Below are 26753 nucleotides of genomic sequence, written 5' to 3' on the forward strand. Positions count from 1 at the left end.
TTATCTGTTCTCTGTTCTTTATCTGTTCTCCATACTTTATCTGTTCTCCATACTTTATCTGTTTTCTGTACTTTATCTGTTCTTCATACTTTATCTGTTCTCTGTACTTTATCTGTTCTCTGTACTTTATCTGTTTTCTGTACTTTATCTGTTCTTCATACTTTATCTGTTCTCTGTACTTTATCTGCTTCCGTACTTTATCTGTTCTTCATACTTTATCTGTTCTTCATACTTTATCTGTTCTCTGTACTTTATCTGTTCTTCATACTTTATCTGTTCTCTGTACTTTATCTGTTCTCTGTACTTTATCTGTTCTTCATACTTTATCTGTTCTTCATACTTTATCTGTTCTCTGTACTTTAATATCTGTACTTATCAGTTTTTTAACTGTTCTTTGTACTTTATCCATACTTTATCTGTTCTCTGTACTTTATCCATACTTTATCTGTTCTCCATACTTTAATTGTTCTTCATACTTTATCTGTTCTCCATACTTTATCTGTTCTCCATACTTTATCTGTTCTATGTACTTTATGATGAGATATGTAACCTGTGTTTACTACTAATTCTTACAATTTTTGTATTGTAGATATGACCCTTATCTGTTTGTTAGTATATGTAGTAAAGCGTGATCATTTTAAAAATTCTAGGTATGAATTTGTCGTGCTGCCCAGTGTCTTCATCATCCACATGCCTCATGCCCCGAGTTTTGATATTGCCAAATTTAGGTCCAGCTCTTTATACAGACAGTAAGTAGACAAATTATGACTGTTTCTTTGAGGCATTTATCAAGGCAACCAGCTGTAGGAGAAAGTAGAATACACCCATTCGAACTTGGCTTCAGGAGTTGCTCCTCTTTTTGATTTCTTTGTTAACATTATTTGAGAGGCCCTGTATCTACAAGAGAACCTCCTGGAACCTTGTAGATGAATTACAACACAAATATGAACCTTGTAGAAGTTGGTTCTTCGGAGAATTTCTCCAACTTGAAATTTCCCATATGTTAATATATGTGTCTGGGTTTTTTTCTATGAATTGAATTCTTGTTGATTTTGTTGCTGTATACAAATTACCTTCAGTTGGTGTTCATTATTTCATCTGTTTAACAATGGTTTGATATTTCCATCATATATCCATTATTTCTTATATAGTTCATTTCATATTTTTCTGGTGATCTGTATTAGTTTAGTTCTTCATATCAAAGATGAAATTATATGTACTTTTACCTAAAGCATCCTTTACAATTTCAAATTTAATTTTTTTTTTTTTTTAAATTTCACAGCTGTTTAAAAGTTCTGAAGAGGGAGTTTCACAGAGATTTGTCACGCAAGCATGGCCTGAAGGCTCTGAAGTATCTCACAGCAGATTGAACTGGATAGATTTGTCACGCAAGCATGACCTGAAGGCTCTGAAGTATCTCACAGCAGATTGAACTGGATAGATTTGTCACGCAAGCATGACCTGAAGGCTCTGAAGTATCTCACAGCAGATTGAACTGGATAGATTTGTCACGCAAGCATGACCTGAGGGCTCTGAAGTATCTCACAGCAGATTGAACGTGATAATTGCCAAACTGTCTCTATAATAGCCAAATACCACTGACTACCTGCACCTTTATCAAACTGTTCTCAAGATAACTACAGTATCCTTCCAGCTGTCAGCCCAATATCATGTCTGGTATACCCATTGGTGACATTTGTTCACCTTGGATATTTTCAGTTAATTTTCACACATTAGAGGATTTGCTTTAGGATGTAACTGTTGCAAGTGAAACAATTGATATGAAACGACCAAAACAACAATCATTACGTTTACCTGGTGCTGAATGTCACATGGTTCTTGCCTGAATGTCACATGGTTATTTCGAGATCACATGATTGTTACCTAGATGTCACATGGTTATTTCGTGATCACATGATTGTTACCTAGATGTCACATGGTTATTTAGAGATTATGATGGATGTCACATGATTATTTTGAGGCCACATAATTGTTATCACATGTTAACGAAAATGTCACATGGCTGTTCGTGACATCCATCACCTGTTTTATACATGAATGTCAAATGATCTAGATAACACTTCGTAGCTGTCTGGATTTTATACCGTTAAAATGTGCCAATTATCATACTTCTCATTCATCATTTGATATGGCTACTTTCCACATTTATTTTGCCATAACATGTTTCATACGGTTTAATTGCTTTATTAAATAATTGATAATATTGATTTCCAAACAGCCAACTTATATACAGTAATTGGATTGTTGTCATGTGATTACACTTTTATTGATTATCAATCATTAATTCATAGGAAACGACAATTTAACCAAGTTCTCATTTTCATCCCATCCTTTTTATTATTATTTTTAATGATTGAAGCAAACACTGACATATAATGTAGATATTTGAACATTTAATGATAGAAATACATTTTTGATGTGTGAAAGAAATTTATTCAAATTTCTTGAATACATTATAAAATAGATTTTTTGTTCTAAAATTATATTAGAATCAATGGTTGAGAAATCACATATGTTAAGTTGTGTTATAAGATTAAAATTATTTTATTAAATCAAGTGTTAAAATCGTTGTGATCGAGTTTAAAATTGTGAGTAAAATATTACAAGGATATAGAAAGCTGAGGGAACTACCCAGGGGAATGCTCACATTGGTCTCTTATCAACAGAGTCTGCTAGTACAGTATTACTGCCAGTAATGATATGAAAACTGCTTTAGGGATAAGGAAATGAGGGTCACTTAAAGGAGCATTCCTTTGTTCGGACATTAGAAACATGCACAGTTTCTATTGATGAAATCTGTGTTCTAATGATGATTATATGAGTGTTTGTGCCTACATGTAATGCAATTAATGCCGAAATATGCAGGGAAAAGGCGTATCGTATACAAATACTGTATGTCTTTGCAGTAGTGATACTTCAGGTCGAAATAAGAATTTTCCGGACTTAATACTTTGGTTTATCTTGAGAGTAAAACTGCCTAATTAATATAAAGATTATAACTTTTACTATTTGGGAAAAAAAACATATTTTCTAGTAAATTTTATTTTGACAACCTAAACTTTATTCAAACGAAGGAATGCCCTTTAAAGAGGATCGATAAGAGTGATAAAATATCACAAAATCTGTACAGTATACAGACACTTAATATAAAATATTTTTTCATAATTTTTCATCATATTCTTTTTTCACCCCTAATCACTAAGCCAAAACATTTTGAGGTAAGTATAAATGTCTGTAAATGATTCAGTATGTGTGTTAATATGTAAATAATATGTATAATACAGAGAGTGCAATTATAGGTTCTATGATCTATTCATTTACAATTTTTACGATTGAATTTCGATGATATTAATTATGACATAATATTTCCAATGCTGATTGTTGTGTTGGACAGTTTATATATGTATGTGTCCTTTGCTACAGTAAATGTACCTATTTAAGCAGTAAAGTTCTTAAGCATTTTTCACGCTGATATCATTCCCCTAAATTATGATTATGTTAATAACAGTTTCTGTAAATTGTTTTCTATATCATGTACTGTGGGTATACCAATTCATCATCTCTTTAATCTGTTTAACTTCAGTTAAACACTAAAATTTGAATGTGCTGAAATTGGTACGCTCTGTAAACCATGCCTTGTTGTAGTCTGTGGCAAAAATATATACATTGACAGACTTACACTGTCAGAAGTCAAAAATGTTCTCACTGCCATTTAAGTATAAAACTGTCTCATAGCGACTTCTATGAAACCTACTTATAATGTATGTCATTATAGAAAAATCATTATAAGAAAAAAACCTTACAAATATAAATGTATATAAAACTGATTTTTGGAACAATTTGTTGTATACGTTGAGATAAATTGTCAAAATTTAAAACAAAAAACGGAGTGGTTCCAGGTTTTCTACAATACTGATATTGATATGTGATTCAAATTGTATTCTGGACCTTAGAATGGTGTTATGCTGTCTATGTAAAGTAACTGTCTACAAAATCTGGTCATATTGAAGATTTGGCAGTCGCTATTAAAGGTCTACTAAGACTTGAATTAAAGATAGGGAATTTGTGAGTGAGGTTTCATATTACTTGATTAAAAAGCGTACATAACTGTGACCTTTGGTGCATACACATTTATTGTAAATCTATAATCTCATGTTTAAAACTTGCTACAGTTACTGAAATCTAACAAAAATGGAGAAAAACAATTAAAAAATTGAATTTGCAGCCAAAAAAGTTTAACATCTGTTTTTGTACCAGTCCTTTATCTTACAATGAGGATTCTGATTCACTGATAACCATATTAGTCACCGTTTCTTTTGTTTACAGGGAATATTGCTGTAAAATCCTTTTAATCAATGTCATTCTGTTCCGATCGTGAGAAAGCTAAGAGCTATAGAGTTATTGTTTATATATATGTAGTATAAATTATTTATATAATTAATAAAATATGAAAAGACATACAATCCTATTGTGTTCCTATTACTTAATTAGGTTGAGGTGTTTCGACAGCTCTTTATCTAACGCTATGGTTAAGGTATTTTTTTTATAGCTCTTTATCTAACGCTATGGTTAGGGTATTTCGATAGTTCTGTATCTAACGTCATGGTCGGTTTATTTGATAGTTCTTTAACTAACATCGATAAAACTTTACCTAACGTCATGGTTGGGGTATTTCGATAGCTCTTTATCTAACGTCATGGTTGGGGTGTTTCGTAAGTTCTTATTCTAAAGCATCCAGCCAAATGTTACTACTTTTCCCCAGAAAAAGATTCCAGTTCAACATTGATGTACCACATTTAGAAGCCCAATCATACAGTGATAAGTGTCATTATGTCCAGTTCAGCCCCTCCCACTTGTACTGGTGGTCTTGTATTGGTGGTTTGGCTATATACCACTACGTTAGGCAGCTTTAATAGTCTATATCTTCCTAATGTTTGACCAAATTTTAAATGTTATAATTTTAAAACCAAAATGAAAATTGAATAATTCTATTTCCGGTGGTTACCTTCATTTTTCACTGTTATGACTATATCAAAGATTATCAGCTCACCTGTATTTTGTCACTTTTTAACCCTTCTTAACGCAAGCCAATTTAGACACCCAATGGATATGGCCTAATATATTGTTCTGACCAGTGTGAGGTCTAATAACGTTAGGTAAAGTTTTATCGACGTTAGATACAGAACTGTCGAAATACCCCAACCATAGCGTTAGGTCAAGCTCTATCAAAATACCTTAACCATAGCGTTAGATAAAGAGGTATAAAGAACTATCGAAATACCCCTACCATGGCGTTAGATAAAGATATATCGAATACCCAAACCATGACTTTAGATAAAGAACTATTGAAATACCACAACCATGATATTAGGTAAAGATCTATCGAAATAACCGAACCATGACGTTAGATAAAGTGCTATCGAAATACCCAAACCATGACGTTAGGTAAAGTGCTATCGAAATACCCAAACCATGACGTTAGGTAAAGTGCTATCGAAATACACCAACCATGACGTTAGGTAAAGTGCTATCGAAATACACCAACCATGACGTCAGATAAAGAATCATCGAAATACCCCAACCATGACGTTAGGAAAAGTGGTATCGAAATACACCAACCATGGCGTTCGATTAAGAACTATTGAAATAACCCAACCATGACGTTAGGTAAAGTGCTATCGAAATACCCAAACCATGACGTTAGGTAAAGTGCTATCGAAATACCCCAACCATTACAGTAAGTAATCGAAATATCCCAACCATGGCGTTCTGTTAAGAACTATTGAAATAACCCAACCATGACGTTAGGTAAAGTGCTATCGAAATACCCCAACCATTACAGTAAGTAATCGAAATATCCCAACCATAGTGCCTGTTTGACCCAAGCATTTAATTATTGATGGGATATATAAATGTTCCATCCTTTCTTTTAACTTATTCAAGCCCAACAATGGGTGTTACTCTGCTCCACACGCAGCAGCAGAAAGAATCCGTCCAGGTAACCTAAGACATACGTCATCGTCAGACCATGAACCGCACAGTGTGTTGTTGTCATACATCCTCAAAGAAACATGTTCTGAACCACCATCACATACTTACCACAATCAATGTCATTCTGTTCCGATCATGAGAAAGCTAGGAGCTATAGAGTAATTGCTTATATATGTAGTATAAATTATCTATATAATGAATAAAATATGAAAAGATATACAGTCCTATTATGTTCCTATTACTTAATTAGGATTAATACTAGTCATATTTTCTTGGATTTTTTTAACGGTCACAAAAGTCGACTGACCTCTAACGTTAAGTTACCGCCTGATTCCCTGTTCCTTTAACAGTCACAGAAGTCGACTGACCTCTAACGTTAGGTTACCGCCTGATTCCCTGTTACTTTAACAGTTACAGAAGTCGACTGACCTCTAATGTTAAGTTACCGCCTGATTCCCTATTACTTTAACAGTAACATTAGTCGACTGACCTCTAACGTTAAGTTACCGCCTGATTCCCTGTTACTTTAACAGTCACAGAAGTCGACTGACCTCTAACGTTACCGCCTGATTCCCTGTTACTTTAACAGTCACAGAAGTCGACTGACCTCTAACGTTAAGTTACCGCCTGATTCCCTGTTACTTTAACAGTTACAGAAGTCGACTGACCTCTAACGTTAAGTTACCGCCTGATTCCCTATTACTTTAACAGTAACATTAGTCGACTGACATCTAACGTTAAGTTACCGCCTGATTCCCTGTTACTTTAACAGTCACAGAAGTCGACTGACCTCTAACGTTAAGTTACCGCCTGATTCCCTGTTACTTTAACAGTCACAGAAGTCGACTGACCTCTAACGTTAAGTTACCGCCTGATTCCCTGTTACTTTAACAATCACAGAAGTCGACTGACATCTAATGTTAAGTTACCGCCTGATTCCCTGTTACTTTAACAGTCACAGAAGTCGACTGACCTCTAACGTTACCGCCTGATTCCCTGTTACTTTAACAGTTACAGAAGTCGACTGACCTCTAACGTTAAGTTACCTCCTGATGCCGTTACTTTAACAGTTACAGAAGTCGATTGACCTCTAACGTTAAGTTACCGCCTGATTCCCTATTACTTTAACAGTAACATTAGTCGACTGACCTCTAACGTTAAGTTACCGCCTGATTCCCTGTTACTTTAACAGTCACAGAAGTCGACTGACCTCTAACGTTACCGCCTGATTCCCTGTTACTTTAACAGTCACAGAAGTCGACTGACCTCTAACGTTAAGTTACCGCCTGATTCCCTGTTACTTTAACAGTTACAGAAGTCGACTGACCTCTAACGTTAAGTTACCGCCTGATTCCCTATTACTTTAACAGTAACATTAGTCGACTGACATCTAACGTTAAGTTACCGCCTGATTCCTTGTTACTTTAACAGTCACAGAAGTCGACTGACCTCTAACGTTACCGCCTGATTCCCTGTTACTTTAACAGTCACAGAAGTCGACTGACCTCTAACGTTAAGTTACCGCCTGATTCCCTGTTACTTTAACAATCACAGAAGTCGACTGACCTCTAACGTTAAGTTACCGCCTGATTCCCTGTTACTTTAACAGTCACAGAAGTCGACTGACATCTAATGTTAAGTTACCGCCTGATTCCCTGTTACTTTAACAGTCACAGAAGTCGACTGACCTCTAACGTTACCGCCTGATTCCCTGTTACTTTAACAGTTACAGAAGTCGACTGACCTCTAACGTTAAGTTACCTCCTGATGCCGTTACTTTAACAGTTACAGAAGTCGATTGACCTCTAACGTTAAGTTACCGCCTGATTCCCTGTTACTTTAACAGTCACAGAAGTCGACTGACCTCTAACGTTAAGTTACCGCCTGATTCCCTGTTACTTTAACAGTCACAGAAGTCGACTGACCTCTAACGTTGCCGCCTGATTCCCTGTTACTTTAACAGTTACAGAAGTCGACTGACCTCTAACGTTAAGTTACCGCCTGATGCCGTTACTTTAACAGTTACAGAAGTCGACTGACATCTAACGTTAAGTTACCGCCTGATTCCCTGTTACTTTAACAGTCACAAAAGTCGACTGACCTCTAACGTTATCGCCTGATTCCCTGTTACTTTAACAGTTACAGAAGTCGACTTTCCTGTCACTTTTTCAAGGATTTCCATGCATAAAGGTCATTCAGACTGACCTCACACTGGTCAGAACAATAGATTAGGCCACACCCACTGGGTGTCTTAATTGGCTTGCGTTAAGAAGGGTTAAAAAAGTGAAAAAATACAGGTGAGCCGATAATTATTGATATACAATGTAGTCATAACAGTGAAAAATGAAAGGAACCGGCGGAAATAGAATTATTCAATCTTCATTTTCGTTTATAACATAAACTATTAGAATAAGGAACATTGCACCATATATATTTATAATGTGTGCTGAAATCTTAGCTATTAGAATAAGGAACAATAATAATATAAAAGGTATTGATGTTGATAATATTCCTATTTTACTGTCTCAATATGCTGATGACACTTCACTGATCTTGGATGGAACAGAGGAATCCCTTAAAGAATCTATTGATGAATTAAAATCTTTTGCAAAATATCAGGATTGAAAATAAATGTATCTAAAACCCAGGCTATTTGGATTGGAAGCAAAAAATATAGTGATGAAGTTGTCTACCCTGAACTGAATCTACAGTGGGGAAATCAAACTTTTACACTTTTAGGAATCGAATTTCATGTTGACCTTCATCGAATACCTAAACTAAATTATGATAAGAAATTAGTAAAGTTAAAGGCACTTATTAGAATTTGGGAACGACGAGTCTTAACTCCAATCGGTAGAATTCATATTATAAAGGCTTTATTAATTTCTCAGTTCAATCATCTCTTTATCTCTTTGCCAAATCCAGATGAGAATTTCTTGAAAAAATTAAACACAGAACTGTATTGTTTTCTTTGGAAAAGTAAAATAGATAAGGTGAAAAGAGATGTAACTATTAAAAAATACATTGATGTGGGGCTAAAAATGTTACATGTGAAGTCATTCATTGAATCTTTGAAGCTAACATGGTTAAGGAGACTTTTTACAAGTTCAAGTAAATGGCAGTTAATTCTTAGATCTTTTGTTGATGATCACCTTATGGCTAACTGTGGGATGGAATATATCTCAATATGTCACAATAAATGTAAAAATCTATTCTGGAAAGATGTCTTTAAAGCATGGATAAAACTATCTAATAAAAACTACTTATATAAATCCCCAGATATGTTGGCTAAAACACCAATTTGGTATAATAAATTAAAGTAGATAATCAGAATATTTTTTATCAAGATTGGTACAATAAAGGAATTATTGTAATTAGTGAATTAATAAACAAAAACAATAATTCATTTTACTCCTTCGAAGAATTTCAACGGGTCTTTGATATTAATACAAACATCCTTAAATATCGAGGACTTATCTCAGCTATTAGAAAACATATTCAGAAACAGGAATTATCATCTCCTATCTACCCATTTATACCAATTGATATGGAAATTCTTTTTCGCAGTAAAAAGGGAATAAAAGACTTTTACTATTTACTCAGTAAAAATAACATAATATCCACTGGAAGAAAAAAATGGGATATCTTCAACTTTGATAATGAAACATGGAGGAAAATATACAAATTGCCATTTTATATAACCAAAAATTCAAAACTACAGTGGCTACAATATAGAATTAATCAACACATCTTAACAACAAATTCATTTCTATTTAAGGCAGGAATAGCAGAAAATCCGTATTGCTACTGGTGCAAAACTGATATTGAAACAATAGAACATACACTTTGGGAATGTGATAAGGTGCAAGTTATGTTACAAAATTTTGAGCTTTTATTAGATTCTTTAATGATACCTTTCGCATATAATAAGGAAACTTTTATTTTTGGATTATATAATCAAGATGGAATAAGAACACCAATAGACAGTACAATCATTTTAATTATTAAACAGTATATTTATTCAACAAGGTGTCTACAAATTAATTTATCTTTGACTGGTCTAAAAAAAACTATTAAAGATCATTATGTTACACAAAAATATATTGCAATGGGTAAAGGGGACAAGTATAAGGAAAATTTTCAAAATGAATGGAAAAAATGGCAAAAATTACTTAATATCTCTTAGAACTTCAATTTGCTGATTATTGTCCTTAGATTCTTGTTTACTGCTATACTTTGTAATGTTATATGTAACCAAAGTTAATACATATTATTGTTTCTATAAGATTTCAAAATAAAATTTTATTGCTATAATCATATGTGGTGACACTTGCTGACGACAATACATGTTTAAATCCTCTTGTCTTTCCCTTGCCAGTCTTCATTCATATACAGTAAGACTGGTCTAATTATAAGTCAGACCTAAATTGTCTTACCAGCAATTCTGTCTGTCCTGGGTACATTTGGGTTAGACTACAGACCATACTGTAAATATTTGATTTTCTGACACCTCTCTCTGTCTCTCTCTCCCTCTCTCTCTGTCTCTATGTCTGTCTTTGTTACTATATATATGTCTTTGTCCATGTTTCTTGTTTCGTTCCTATTGCTTTATTGTTATGATTTTTCTGTTTGCTCTACACCTTCTCTTCTGCTTTCTTCCTTTCTTTAAATACAGTGGGAAAGTAACATTAAGAAAATTCATCAAAAGTAAATGATTTTATGAATCTGGATTAAGATGTGTGTATTTGTGTTGGATCATCTACAATTCTATGGTGCTGTAATAATGATTATTCTGAATACAATTGTATACTATGTTCTTTACACTGTATGAAAATCTCTGAAAAAATAAAACAAATACAAAAAAAAGAAGGGTTAAAAAAGTGAAAAAATACAGGTGAGCCGATAATTATTGATATACAATGTAGTCATAACAGTGAAAAATGAAAGGAACCGGCGGAAATAGAATTATTCAATCTTCATTTTCGTTTATAACATTTAAAATTTGGTCAAACATTAGGAAGATATAGACTAATAAAGCTGCCTAACTTAGTGGTACATAGCCAGACCACCAATACAAATGGGAGGGGCTTAACTGGACATAATGACACTTATCACTGTATGGTTGGGCTTCTAAATGTGGTACATCAATGTTGAACTGGAATCTTTTACTGAGGAAAAGTAGTAACATTTGGCTGGATGCTTTAGAATAAGAACTTACGAAACACCCCAACCATGACGTTAGATAAAGAGCTATCGAAATACCCCAACCATGACGTTAGGTAAAGTTTTATCGACTTCAGGAAAATAACTATCAAATAAACCGACCATGACGTTAGATACAGAACTATCGAAATACCCTAACCATAGCGTAAGGTAAAGATCTATCGAAATACCTTAATCATAGCGTTAGGTAAAGATCTATCGAAATATCCCAACCTTGAGGTTAGATAAAGAGCTATCGATTATCCCAAACATGACGTTAATTAAAGATATATCGAAACACATCAACCATGGCGTTGGATACAGAACTATACCCCAACCATAGCGTAAGGTAAAAGATCTATCAAAATACCTCAACCATAGCGTTAGATGAAGAGCTGTCGAAATTCCCCAACCATGGCGTTAGGTAAAGAGCTATCGAAATATCCCAATCATGGCGTTAGGTAAAGAGCTATCGAAATACCCCAACCATGACGTTAGATAAAGACCAATCGAAATATCTATCGAAATACCCCAACCATGACGTTAGATAAAGATCTTTCAAAATATCACAACCATGATGTTAGGTTAAATGCTATCGAAAAACCCCAACCATGACGCTAGATAAAAGAGCTATCGATTATCCCCACCATGGCCTTAGTGAAAGAACTGTAGAAATATCCCGACTATGACATTAGGTTAAGTGATATCGAAATATATCAATCATGACGTTGGATAAATAACTTTCGAAATACCCCAAACATGGCGTTCGGTAAAGATCTATCGAAATACCCCAACTTTGGCGATAGATAAAGAGCTATCGATTATCCCAACCATGACGTTAGTTAAATATCTATATAAATATCGCAACCTGTAACACTGCAGGTGTATACATGCGCTTAAATAAACAAAAGTTCAACCCATGTTCCACAAAAATAATCAGTTTATTACCCCAGGATCCCCTAGGTGAGACATACAGCCACACAATAGTAAGAACCTCAACATTATAATTAGTTAAAATGGGATATACGATCTACTACTGTTATTCTTCAATAGTTAACAAAAGGTCGTGTCATTCCCCGGGACATTGTCCACTTAGTACACAATACTAGCACTTTGAGTTAGATTGCCAATTGACTTGCAATGTAATGTTATCTATCGGTGCTCAATTAATATCTATTATAAACCCACATCATTTCGACCCAATAATTCTGATCATGACTATCTTTGTATCGTAAGTATAACCAGCAATATTTCACAATATATATGTATATATATATATATACATATCACAATTAAAGATAAATAATTAATCAATATTAATAAATACGATTACGGAATAATTACGTAATCAAGCCTATTGTGTTACAATCAAGACGTTAGGTAATGTTGTATCGACGTAGATAAAGAACTATCAAATAAACCAACCATGACGTTAGATACAGAGCTTTACCCCAACCATAGCGTAAGGTAAAAGATCTATCGAAACACCCCAACCATGACGCTAGATAAAGAGCGATCGAAATCCCCCAACCATGACGTTTGATAAAGTGCTATTGAAATACCCCAACCATGACGTACGTCAAGTATCATCAAAGTATCCCAACCGACGTTAGATAAAGAATTATCGAAATATCTCAACTATGACGTTAGGTAAAGTGCTATCGAAATACCCCAGCCATTACGGTGGGTAAAGTATAATCGAAATACCCCATCCATTACAGTAGGTAAAGTATAATCGAAATACCCCAGCCATTACAGCGGGTAAAGTATAATCGAAATACCCCAGCCATTACGGTAGGTAAAGTATAATCGAAATATCCCAACCATAGTGCTTGTTTGACCAAAATATTTAATTATTGATAGGATATATAAATGTTCCATCCTTTCTTTTAACTTATTTTAAAGCCCAACAATGGGTGTTACTCCACACGCAGCAGCAGAAAGAATCCGTCCAGGTAACCTAAGACATACGTCATCGTCAGACTATGAACCGTACTGTGTGTAGTTGTCATACATCCTCAAAGAAACATCTTCTGAACCACCATCACTTACTTACCACAGAAAATCCCTTGAAATCTACATTTTCGTCGGCGTTGTCGTCTACTCCCGTTACTGGACTATTAACTTCCGCAACAGTACTATGCCCTGCAGCAAACCACAACACCGACCCAGGTATGTCCTGCTGTAAAAAAAAATGCCGTTAATGCCATCAAGTACATGCATCGCAAACCCAACATTATTCAGCGAAGCTAGTACCACGCCCACCTCCAATCTCGACATAAAAACATACTATTTATCTTTTATTGCGAGCATATTGAATTGTGTAAACATTTGGGCGATGGTTTACCCCCTTACATAGGACAATAAACTGATGTAATGGTGTAGGTATTTTTGAGGAAATGTGTTTCATGTGTTGTTTCGATATGCTTTTGGAGTGTTGAATTAATTCCTATCGTATAACCTCGTGTAAAACGCACAGTCCAATCAATAATCACAAAGAACATACCTTGCCGGCCAAAATCGCTTGACTCTCAATTTCATCCAGACAGCGTAGGTAACTATCAATACATTGTATCTTACTGCTTGAATTTAGTTCTAAAAGATGGAAATTGTGCTCGCACATGCTCTTCTACCATAATTAATTATTGAAATCAGTATATTTTATGACCGGTACTATTTACTGTCAGAAATGGACATGTCAAATGTTCAATACAATACAATTATCGCCTTGGTTATCATCTACTGTGCTTTTCTGAGACTTTCAATCCCATCCATGACTCTTATGCTGAGCAGTGCTGTCAGAACCCGTTTGGTTTGTACAGAAGTGGTGTTTGTCTCCGATTAGATCATTCATAAACCTTTTTATTGACTGATGAGCTTCCATGTCCTGCCTTGAAGTTGAGATTTATTCCCAATATGAAGAGTATAGATGAAATGGTACACCCTCACTCTTGTACTTATATAAGAGACGATATGTACGTGAAAAGTTTTTTTGTCTAGTTTTCAGGAACGACTCTAAAGTTGGATAAATGAATTTAAAAGATACCTTACATTGTTTTGTTCTCATCGTGTTAATCGTAATAAAGGAGATATTGACGATGCTTTTTAACCAACCCATTACCTACTGATTTTCAACGTACAGAAATCCCATTGTTCGCTTCATATTCAATATTCAATGATATTCAAGAAATTTCATACATTTTTGAATTACACATTAAATACCAATTAAAATGGATTATTTTTATGAGGACAGTTCACTATTAGATAATTAGTTTTCGACTTTGTTACTATTCAATATACAATTTCAGCCTTTTGATTCAGTCCAAGGTTGATATTTTTTCTCATGTAAACAAAACAATGTTTCGACCGGAATCAAAAGGTTATAATAATTTTATTATGATATGTTAACTAAAACATATTGGTGAATGCCAGCATATGCTCACAGGAGGAGACTACAACGTGAAAAAAATATATAGTTGTCTCTATCGTAATCATGCGAAATTGCCAAGATATCATAGACATTGTCCGACAATGCCAAGGGGAGGTACGAGAGATGATTGATATGTTATGAGCCTCGTATTGAAGGAGGTACTCAAGGATGTTCTCTTTAAGTCCTACTATTCTCTGACTATATAGGGCCATATACCTAAGGACTGGTCTCATTTGGTTAGTTGATACCGACGAGGTAGCACTCTAAAGTAAACAAGACAGGCGGCTTTTGCAAAATGGACAAAATCGGTGAAAGAGCAGTGGTCCAATATTTGTATGAAAATGTTTAACACCAAAGTATATCCATAATGATATGGTAGCAACACTATACATTTATTGCCCTAGTTGTAGGGAGACATGGCGATTTGTTTACCCAAGTCATGTCATATTTCTAGGGAAAGATGCCCCTTCATATGCTACAGTGAAAAGGTGGGTGGCGTTATTTAAGCGTGGCCGACAGAGCCGCCTTGAGAATGACCACCCGTCCTGGAAGGCCTGTCAATGTTGCAACTCCAGAAATGGTCATTAAAAATCATGATATTGTTATGACTGACTGACGAGTCACAGAAAGGTATATAGCCAGTAGAGTTGGCATTTCACAGGAAACAGTACATTACATTATGACCGAGGATCTTGCAATAAGAAAGCTTTCGGCTCGATGGCAAGACTTTTGATCATTCACGATTGTGGTTTTAAATTGATTGCGCATCCGCCTTATTCACCTGATCTCGCTCCATCAGACTTTCATCTATTTCAAAAACTTAAAACAGCTATTTCAGGCACCCTAACCCTAACCTTAGCTCTGACATGCAGTGAATGACTTTATGAACAGCCAAGAAAAGGAGTTCTATATAAAGTGGCATTGAGGCCCTAAAAACTGCTGGCAAAAGTACTAGTAATTAGATACTGAAGGGGATTATGTTGAAAAATAATACAATATGTCCGGCAAAATTCATTGGAAAAACTCAGTTAATTAACTTTTTTGATGAGTCTTTTAAGGACGAGAGGTCTATATTGTTTTTAACGGGGTGTCATGTGACATTTTCAGTAATCAGAATTTGTGAAAGCATTATTATATAATATTTTGGTTTATGAAAATGCACGTTCAGAATTGTTTTGATATATTGTAATAGTAGGGGCATCTAAACAGCAAATCCAGCCAAAACAGTTGATATTTTACAAGGCTATACATCCCTATTAGGATGCAATTTAATAGAAGTAACTTGATAAAATTTTGATATGTATCATGTCAAACTTTGGGCCTTGCTGTTGACATTCAATTTGTTCAGTAGTTCGTAAATTTCAACAAAACATGGGGAAAATGCATGTTTCAGGGGGACATAATTAACTCATTCGTATATCATTTATTGTGCAAAACAGTCATGTCGTTTTGCTCACAAGGGTCTAAAGCACAAACAAGGAGCATTGGTTTGACTAGATTGGACTTTATGATATGTATTAACACTGATTTTATTTAGACCTTGAAATGCAAATGGCGGTTGTGAATAAGATCAGACAATTATGGCATATAAGAAGGTATTTCAAACGCCAAAAATGCTCATATTAGATACTATAGAGAACTCTAGATATGTCAGGAAGACTGTTTTTAGGAAAAATGTTCATCCGTTGAGTTTGGGGTAAAAGACATGTATTTCTGAAAAAGGCCCAAAACTCACCAGTTTGACAGTTTGTCTAAAATGGTCATTCTTACTATAATCAGATGTCTTAAATGTATGATATAGGAGCATTTTTAATGGCTGAAATGCCTCCCTTTATGCTCTATTTGTGTAATATCATCCACAGCCGCCATTTGCATTTCAAGGTCAAAACGAAATATGTGTTTATACCTATATAAAGTCAAATCCGGTCAAACAAATGCTCCTACCCTGTGCTATATACACCTGTGAGCATAACAGCTGGACTATTTTTCAGGTTTGGTTATTTTTGTGGCTTAGAATTATTCCATGCTACAACTTACCACAAAGTAGCTCTATAGAAGAAATTGTTAGCATCTACATCAAATTAGTTGTGATTTTAAGACACTACATGTCCAAACAACATTTTGGTATATTACATGACTATTTTTGTGCAAATTGTAAGCTATTTATTCGTGTTTGAAATTCAACATTATTCTGCTATATAGATGACCCTTAACGTTCAGAATAATAGAACTGAAAGTTGAAAGTCAGCTCTAGAATTACCTGTTATTTGGAGAAAGAGATTTCCCATTCCAGGACTTCATTAATTGTAGTGATATGCAGTTTATGGACATTAGACGGCTAAATAGTATTGGTATGGACAAACGTCCCTGGACTACTGAATTATAGTGATATACATTTGTATGTGATTTGAACTGATAAACTTTGATCTCAAACCTCAAAACCACACCATATAGATATAAATTCTAAAGGGCGATAACTGTGTTTCGAAAGAGATAAAAATGTGTATTACTGTAAGCCTTAGTCGTTATCTAGGGAGCGACGGAATGTCAACAAGCCGGGTCCTCATATCACGTTGCCATCGGGATACGAGACAACAAGCGACACATATACCGACCCGGACGGGTAAGTGACCTTCCTGTTTTACTTCTATTGATGACAATTATATCGAAATCATTATTATATTATATATTATTTCTCTGTTGAGTTGTATCTATAATATGTGTTGTGGTATACAGCAGTATATGGTCATAAAGACTGTACATGGTATTAAATATACAATCACACGACTACTATATAAACACATGCAATCGGATTCGTCTGTATATCGTGATAACGCTATTTACATAACATCACATATCTAGGTCTGTACGGAGCTATATACCTAAAATGTTAGTTTAGGAGTAGCTATAAAGACAGATAAAATAAATCAACATTAACTGTTATTTTCTGATTCTATATACATTGTAATACTGAAAATTTGTTTTAAATTAATGACATTGTAAATGTTTTTTAGTACCTTCTTATAAACTCGATGATAATTTTCATATTACATAACTATAGGCCTATATGATACAAAAAAAAACCTTCCAAATAAATAACCGAATTTGGCATGGATAAAGTGCATTGAATACAGACCTCTTTAAAGACAATTTAATTTTGTATCCATTTTTTTATTGTTCTTTTCCCATAGGAAATGCATTCCACTATTTATTCCAATGTACCAATTGGATGATTATCGTGTTATGTTTTTGAGAAAATTATCTATGTATAACGTGAATATTGATTTGCATTTGATACTCCATGGTTCTGATACACTAGTCAAATAGATAACGATAATATACGCTTGACAGTTCAAGAGTACATGTATATAAAAGATACTAACCGTATTATCAAGCTGAACGATATCATTAATCCTTACATTGTGTATAATGTTTACTGTAATAACTAATCCATATTCATCAGAATTATTTACAAGGGTGGTTTTACATAAGTGTTTGATGTAAAATTTAAATTATGAATGTTGTAGCAATCGCAGTTATGTACTGTCACCTACACACACTTCGTGGTTCTGATATACTTCGAAATATATTGAAAATATATGCTTTTAGTCCAAGACTATAAATAATATATATATTAAGCTGCGATATGTGCTTTTAATTATTAATTGGAGTTGATATGACAACACAGAAGCTGAGCCTTTGGCACGATTGATCAGGCTACCAGGGAACTGAACTATCCATACGATATACGATTATCAATACGATTACAATACGCTTATACCAATATGTGACTTTTTACATTGTAGGCCTATGTTGCGTATTCACTTTGATAACCAAGTCATGTTCATTGAACTTATTTGCTTAATTTCAATCATTTTGATGTAAATTGTCGTACTGGTATGGCATTTGAAATTGCGTATTGTCATCATATATAGTTATGTTTTTTTTTATATATACATATCTTTATATTATATATCACACATGCTGCCATTTGTAAATATCATTGTATACATGTTTATGGAAAAGGACGTTTATAAGTTGTACAACTTGTGTCCAATTCCTTTTGAATAATATCAAATAAAATATATTTAAACTTACCTTCCAAAACATATATGTAATGTAGGGATGACTACTTGTGATCAAATTAACGCCAGGTAAACATATACGTAATGTTTGATAACATATATGATGATTTAATATCACTTTGGACTCCTGGAGCATATATACCATGTATCATACCAGCCAATATATTATTTTTATAAGCTAGATATCTCTGATTGCTACGTGAACATTTTCAGTCATAAAGCTTCCGTGGACAATTTTATTTATATCTGCATGTTTGACCTAATTCTGCAAAAAAATAAAACGTATGGAATATGGATTTTTTTGTTGGAATGTCAGTCATATTGGGCAAAACCCGCACACTCCTTTCCCAACGATATATTTGTCAAATAATGTCCACAAGAATCTGTAATTACTTAGTTCTTCACGTCTCGGGATTCTCATAAGACAAGTCCATCCTGACATTTTTATTTACTTATATGTGAATACCGATCTCGACTTTTTTTGTAAAAACTGATCTTGACTTATGTGTAAATACCAATCATGACTTATATGTTTCATACGTTCTCGACTTATTTGTGTGAAATAAGTATTTCTCCAATTGGGCTTTCATTTAGTTTTAGTACTCAGGACTGCCTTTATCTTCGATCAGCGGTTACAAAACAACTGTGTAACACGCAGGATTTTATCAATTTCACAGTTGTAACCTTTCCTTTTCAAGATAGTTACATAACTGCTTCCCCAACCTACACTGTTTGCATGTCCCAGATAATTCGATATTCAAGAAACTGTTCCTATGCATCATCATGATTCTCGTGACAAATGTTGACTGGTGACGGGGGGAAAAAAATATGAAAAAAACAACATTGCTTCAAGATGTAAAAACTAAAGTTATAAATTTAGCTGATAAGTTACGGGTTTAACAAAGAGTAGATACATTCAATCAAGAATCGTTAATAAATAAATAAAGAAAAAAAAAAACAGATAGAAAAATTTGGTCAATTAAGTACTACCATTAATATATTAATATACCTTTATATTTTATGGTTCTTAAATGGATTTTCATTACAATTAATGATAAATTAACCTCTTTATTGATGATTTTATCGTTTTAGCTGATAGAGACATGATTATTTTGAAATCTATTTAACAAAATGTAGCGATGATAAACGAGTTTGTCGTTACGTAATTATCTTTAGTCATAACGACATGTTAACATAATACATCCAGCTGCAGCTGCTGTACAAATCACCAACGTCATACGTACGTCATTAAGCTGGATGTAAATGGTGCTATTAATCATATTAAGGTAGCGTGTTAGGATAGGCAGTCACACTACCTGAGCATTCTTTATTAACAAAACACTTGTCCACCGCATACACGTTTTGTATTGAATTCAATAACTGATCTTCCATTTTCTTTAAATCACAACTGCAAAGTCGAGAACATCTTACTTACACAATGGTTTATATTAACACTTATGTTGACGATGTCTCTTACAGCAACATATTAATTACGCTTAATATCTACTAAATAAATATGTTCTTGAATATCATAAATAATCCAGTATATGATTTGGACAGGTTACATATCTCATTTTAGATATGTAAGAATTGTTTTCATATGATAGTAGACGTCGTCATCATACAAACATGTCTGAATACCTAGAGATAAATACTAAGACACGATCTACGGAGATAACGTAATAACGTCTTAATACCTAGAGATAAATACTAAGACACGATCTACGGAAATAACATAATAACGTCTTAATAAAATATAATATCGTAACGGTGTAATAGCTGTGCGAATGTTCATTAAATAAATATAACGTTTTAATCTTGATTTTCTTCCGTCATTTTGTGAGAGTTTACTCAGATGTTTATATAGGTAAATTTTGATTTGTGATATCGTATCCTTGCAATGTTATTTTAATGTATTGGACGTTTTGTTTTAATCTCGCATGGTTTTGCCTTTGCTGTGTGTTTTTTTCTCCCTCGATCGGGTACTTCCAATATGGCGTGGTTCACTCGAGGTTTTAGTCGTTTAAACATTTTTCTTTGTATTTTACCTGTAATTTATTCAGTTTCATTACATGTTTTGATGCCGAGAAACGGTGTATTCAAATTGGATTAATCAGGAAACTACAACTATGTTCAAAATAAAATTCCGACTATGTTAAATAAAAATAAAATATTCCATGTTATAACAGTGTTATAAAACTTACTATATTTCCCGTCCTTATGTCATTTATAAATTTTTAAATGCACGTCTGTTATATAAGGAAATGTAGTAAATATTCCTCAAGAGCTACATGTAGTTAAACAAATATTTGACTTGAATCACTCGGTAATCTTGACGAAGTTGACCAATTAAACTTCACATGAACAAAGGGATTGTCGTCAATACCTAGAGCAAGGAAGAACTTGAATTATATCTGGATTGCGTACTGGAATGTGAACTTTCATTCCATGTTTCTGTTAAAGTAGTCACGATATAAATATAAAATGTTCCAACAAACGGGATCGCCATTTTCATTGACAGCAGACGAGGACGAATTGGAGGGAGACGAGGGAACGCCATTACTTGTGGGAGAACGAGACGTGGGAGTGACGGAGGAGTGCGAAGGTTCACCATTACTCCGTAAGGAGAAGAACCAGAACAAATATAAACAAAGTGAAGGTGACACCATGATACTGGGTGACAAATTACACGTGGTAACTGTTATAACAGCCATTTATGTTCCAGTATCCTTTATAATTACGTAAGTATAGGCACAAGTACGGACACCAAATCTTAGAAAATATTCTCCGAATTTAGCAATATCCAAACAATAAAGTGGTCAAAATTAAAATCAATTAAGTGATATTTTTTTAGAACTACGATTTTATTAACAGGTCTGAAATCGGCATTTTCTGTTTATTTTTGTTAAGTAATCATACGTAATGTACGTGTGTTTTATATCAAACGGCTTTTCAATCCTACCATATTAATAAATGAAAAACAAAATGACAAATAAATAAATAACTTTGTTTTTTCTCCTTTCAGATATGCAATTGCTGTGTCTAATGGTCACGTGGAGGCTGGTTTCCCCTACATAAGGTAAGTGTTGGTCACGTGGTGACTGGTTTCTCCTATATAAGGTAAATGTTGGTCACGTGGAGACTGGTTCCCCCTATATATGGTAAGTGTTGGTCACGTGGATACTGAATTCCCTATAAGGTAAGTGTTACACACTAACAGATTAGTGTTGACAGAGACATATATGTATCTGGTGTTGATAACGTTAGTATTAATAATTATATCTAAGGCAAACGGCATTATTCAATATTACATGATTTACAAGGTTGAAACATCAGTTTTCACAAACCTTTTTTTTTCAAATGAAGCTGAATCCCCTTCGTTATTTAACATGACATCCTTGTGTGTGTCCACCTCTAGTAGTGTTTGATCGCGGTGTCCATCTTTAATAGTCTTCGATCGGGGATGTCCACCTTTAGTAGTGTTAGATCAAGGGCTCCTCCCTCAGTAGTGTTAGATCGAGGGTCTCCATCCTTAATAGTGTTAGATCGAGGGTCTCCACCCTTAATAGTGTTAGATCGAGGGTATCCACCCTCGGTAGTGTAAGATCGGGGGGTCTCCACCCTCAGTAATATAAGATCGGGGGTCTCCATCTTAAGTAGTGTTAGATCGAGGGTCTCCACCCTTAATAGTGTTAGATCTAGGGTATCCACCCTCATTAGTGTTAGATCGGTGGTTTCAACCCTGAGTAGTGTTAGATCGAGGGTATCCACCCTCGGTAGTGTACGATCGGGGGTCTCCACCTTCAATAGTGTTAGATCGGGGGTCTCTACCCTCAATAGTGTTAGATCGGGGGTCTCCACCCTCAGTAGTATAAGATCGGGGGTCTCCACCCTCAGTAGTATAAGATCGGGGGTCTCCATCTTAAGTAGTGTTAGATCGAGGGTATCCACCCTTAATAGTTTTAGATCTAGGGTATTCACCCTCAGTAGTGTTAGATCGGGGGTCTCCACCCTCAGTAGTGTTATATCGAGGGTATGCACTCTCGGTAGTGTAAGATCGGGGGTCTCCACCTTCAATAGTGTTAGATAGGGGGTCTCTACCCTCAGTAGTGTTAGATCGGGGATCATCACCCTCAATAGTGTTAGATCGGGGGTCTCCACCCTCAGTAGTGTTAGATAGGGGGTCCCCACCTTCAGTGGTGTTAGATCGAGGGTATCCACCCTCAGTAGTATAAGATCGGGGGTCTCTATCTTAAGTAGTGTTAGATCTGGGGTATCCACTCTCGATAGTGTTAGATCGGGGGTTTCAACCCTGAGTAGTGTTAGATCGAGGGTCTGCACCCTCAGTAGTGTTAGATCGAGGGTCTGTACCCTAAGTAGTGTTAGATAGGGGGTCTGCACCCTCAGTAGTGTTAGATAGGGGGTCCCCACCCTCAGTAGTATAAGATCGGGGGTCTCTATCTTAAGTAGTGTTAGATCGAGGGTCTCCATCCTTAATAGTGTTAGATCTATGGTATCCATCCTTAATAGTGTTAGATCTAGGGTATCCACCCTCAGTAGTGTTAGATCGGGGGTCTCCACCTTCAGTAGTATAAGATCGGGGGTCTCCATCTTAAGTAGTGTTAGATCGAGGGTCTCCACCCTTAATAGTGTTAGATCTATGGTATCCAACCTCAGTAGTGTTAAATCGAGGGTATCCACCCTCAGAAGTGTTAAATCGAGGGTACCCACCTTCGGTAGTGTTAGATCGGGGGTCTCCACCTTCAATATTGTTAGATCGGGGGTCTCCACCTTCAATAGTGTTAAATCGAGGGTATCCACCCTCAGTATTGTTAGATCCGGGGTCTCCACCCTCAGTAGTGTTAGATCGGGGGTCTCCACCCTCAGTAGTGTTAGATCGGGGGTCATCACCCTCAGTAGTGTTAGATCGAGGATTCCACCCTCAGTAGTATAAGATCTGGGGTATCCACCCTCAGTATTGTTAGATCCGGGGTCTCCACCCTCAGTTGTGTTAGATCGGGGGTCTCCACCCTCAGTTGTGTTAGATCGAGGATTCCACCCTCAGTAGTGTTAGATCGGGGGTCATCACCCTCAGTAGTGTTAGATCGAGGATTCCACCCTCAGTAGTATAAGATCTGGGGTATCCACCCTCAGTATTGTTAGATCCGGGGTCTCCACCCTCAGTTGTGTTAGATCGGGGGTCATCACCCTCAGTAGTGTTAGATCGGGGGTCTCCACCCTCAGTAGTTTAAGATCGGGGGTCTCCACCCTCAGTATTATAAGATCGGGGGTCTCTATCTTAAGTAGTGTTAGATCTAGGGTATCCATTCTCGGTAGTGTTAGATCGAGGGTCTCCACCCTCAGTAGTGTTAGATCGGGGGTCTCCACCTTCAATAGTGTTAGATCGGGGGGTCTCCACCCTCAGTAGTGTTAGATCGGGGATATCCACCCTTAATAATGTTAGAATGTGGGTCTCCACCTTTTGCAGTATTACATTTGGGGTGTCTCTCCGCCTTGAGTGGTGTGAGATCGGGGTCTCCACCTAGTAATGTTATATCCAGTAGAGCGATAATCTTTACCATTTTATAGAAACTCATTTTTAGTTGTGACGAATTGTGAGCTCAAACTTAAATATCAGTTCGGTACGCAGCCTTTATAAAGTTTGGGATAACCTTCAGTTTGCAGACATGCTTTAACACCAGCATAATATAGGAGATATCTATGCGTATTGTATGTATTTATATTGTACAGTTTCCAGAACTACTATATTCCTGTCATCTAAAACTGTTCTCGTTTGCAGTATCGACGTAGTATTATATTCCTCATCGAAAATGTTTTATTACAATATTTAATTTGATATATTAAGAGCGATGTACGAGAAGTTTCGAGTCTAATTGGCATTAATATATAACATATATTTCCAGTGACACGGGTACACTGCCACCAGAGAGCTGTATTTTCGGTCAACTTCTCAACTTTGGAGCCCTCATAGGTCAGTTGTCTCGCGATTACCTGTTATAATGAGCTCATTACAAAAACAAACATTAATATCTATAATTTACTTTTTGCCTCAGGTTTGATTTTGTCTGAAAAATCTGGTATTATAACTTCAGCATTTCACTGTTATCATCGACAACATTGGTCCGCCAACCAATTGTTCCTGTTATCAGAATGTCAATGTTAACATTAAAGACACCGATTGATAGTCGTATTCAGCAAGACAATGCCAGCACACACTCATTTTGTTATTATTGTCTTAAAGGTTTTATCGCGGTTCGGCTGGCATTGAGGCGTTGTTTACATGTCAGTCTCTTGCTTTGGTGATATGATTGAACACGTGCATGCATTAAATTAGGTTACTGACTATTTTTATTATATTTGTTGAATTGTTGTAGATGCAACTACATTAATTAGCTTTTTCGCACCTTTAAGACAACGGTGTTCTACCAGTCCTGTAGTTGTAGCCCCTGTATGAGTTGTGTCACCTCTCCGTTGTGTTCAGTCCTGTAGTTGTAGCCCCTGTATGAGTTGCGTCACCTTTTTTTCGTGTAATCCATACCATGTTTAAGGATGAACTTTTTCTCTTTGATGACTCTCTGGTGTTTTTTTTTATTTGATATTGATTTGATTATTTTCATTTGTCATTATTTTATCGAATTTTCATCTACAGCTGCATGGAATGTATACATTAGGTATAAGCAGATCAAGGCTACCTATTTACCCGTCAACAGACGAGGGATACTGCGAGCTAACACCGTCGCCTTTATCCTCGGTCTTTTAACAGCTACCGGAGTTAGCATTGTGGGTAATTTCCAGGTGAGTATAGATGACATCAGCAAGGAAAGGCTAACGTGTTACGTTGTAAATGTAAAGGGATCAGTCTTTATTCGATATTGAAGGCATTGTTTCGAGAAAACGATATACCTGGTACTTCAATAAAACAAATATTAATATGTAATGTCAATAAATAACAATATACCTGTAACTTCAATAAAACAAGTATACACATGTTGTATCAATGAAATAGACATACACATGTTGTATCAACGAAATAACGACATACCTGTAGCTTCAGGACTATTAATAACGATTAATTACGTGATTTGATTAATCAGGAAAAACTTTGATGTCATCCCACAATAAGTCAGATGTTCACTTTGACGTGTTCGCCAGAAAAAGTATGTGAACAAGAAAACAAAGATGAATAAATATGATCAACATTGATGATATCAACTTCCCTGTTAATCAAAAGACTCGCATGTACATGTATGTCGATCAAGATTGCTTAATTATTAATTGCTCAGCGTGTTTTCTGTGGATGCTAAATGTACATTTAAAATTGTTCTTATAAACGTCTTCAGTACAAATTATCAAATATACTGCATTTCTTTGTTTATACTAATTCATTAAAGCATTCGACCTATTATATTTTCAGGAAACAAACGTAATAGTTGTACACATCATTGGGGCATTCATGGCCTTTGGTATTGGCGCACTCTACTGTTTCGTCCAGACTGGCATGTCATTAAAAATGCCAGAAGTTCCAGGTTCGACACCATTTATCAACAAAATTCGGATTCTTCTATGCGTGCTGGATACAGTATTTTTTATCCTCAGTATCCTTTTTAATTTCCGAACCCGTGTAGATTCGGATAAGTATAAATATGTTGTTCCGTGATGTGTGTAGGCGATCGTTCTGAGGCCCCTCAAGAATCTTTGTTTGGTCTTTGTTGTCTGCTGCTGATAGAACAAGAGAACAAAATGACAAAGGTAACTTTTACAGTTCGGAATAAGGGATGCTTAGGTATTGACAACTGCGGAAAAAAGAAGATAGTTGAAATGCGTAAATGTGTAAGGTAGAGGTTAATACCATCGTGTGTCACGTATGTATGCCTTTACTATCCGATATGATCTGGCGCGAGTTATTACAGGATAATGACATAACTTAATGATTCAAGCGTTATAAGGTAAATATTTCAGGTGTTATAACAAATACATTCAAGCGTTATAAGGTAAATATTCTA

The 26753-nt window shown here is 35.3% G+C and overlaps 2 protein-coding genes across 4 annotated transcripts in view; both read left to right on the top strand.

Annotated features, from left to right (window-relative positions):
* LOC117336173 (LARGE xylosyl- and glucuronyltransferase 1-like) overlaps positions 1-4484 on the top strand; it is a 28745-nt gene extending 24261 nt beyond the window's left edge. Inside the window, exons 19-20 of the mRNA XM_033896567.1 lie at positions 651-749; positions 1283-4484. Coding sequence (XP_033752458.1) covers positions 651-749; positions 1283-1370 — 187 coding nt within the window. The 3' untranslated portion in view covers positions 1371-4484. The remainder of the gene's footprint in view (positions 1-650; positions 750-1282) is intronic.
* A 12670-nt stretch (positions 4485-17154) lies between these two features.
* Positions 17155-26753, top strand: part of LOC117336175 (DNA damage-regulated autophagy modulator protein 2-like) — a 37189-nt gene continuing 27590 nt past the window's right edge. Inside the window, exons 1-6 of one of the 3 annotated variants that reach the window (XM_033896569.1) lie at positions 17155-17267; positions 21251-21470; positions 21755-21808; positions 24654-24721; positions 25400-25545; positions 26165-26345. In XM_033896569.1, coding sequence (XP_033752460.1) covers positions 17189-17267; positions 21251-21470; positions 21755-21808; positions 24654-24721; positions 25400-25545; positions 26165-26345 — 748 coding nt within the window. In that variant the 5' untranslated portion in view covers positions 17155-17188. The remainder of the gene's footprint in view (positions 17268-21250; positions 21471-21754; positions 21809-24653; positions 24722-25399; positions 25546-26164; positions 26346-26753) is intronic. The other 2 variants (XM_033896570.1, XM_033896571.1) reach the window with 2 other exon arrangements.

The sequence above is a fragment of the Pecten maximus genome, chromosome 10, assembly GCF_902652985.1.
Source record: "Pecten maximus chromosome 10, xPecMax1.1, whole genome shotgun sequence".
NCBI lineage: Eukaryota > Metazoa > Mollusca > Bivalvia > Pectinida > Pectinidae > Pecten > Pecten maximus.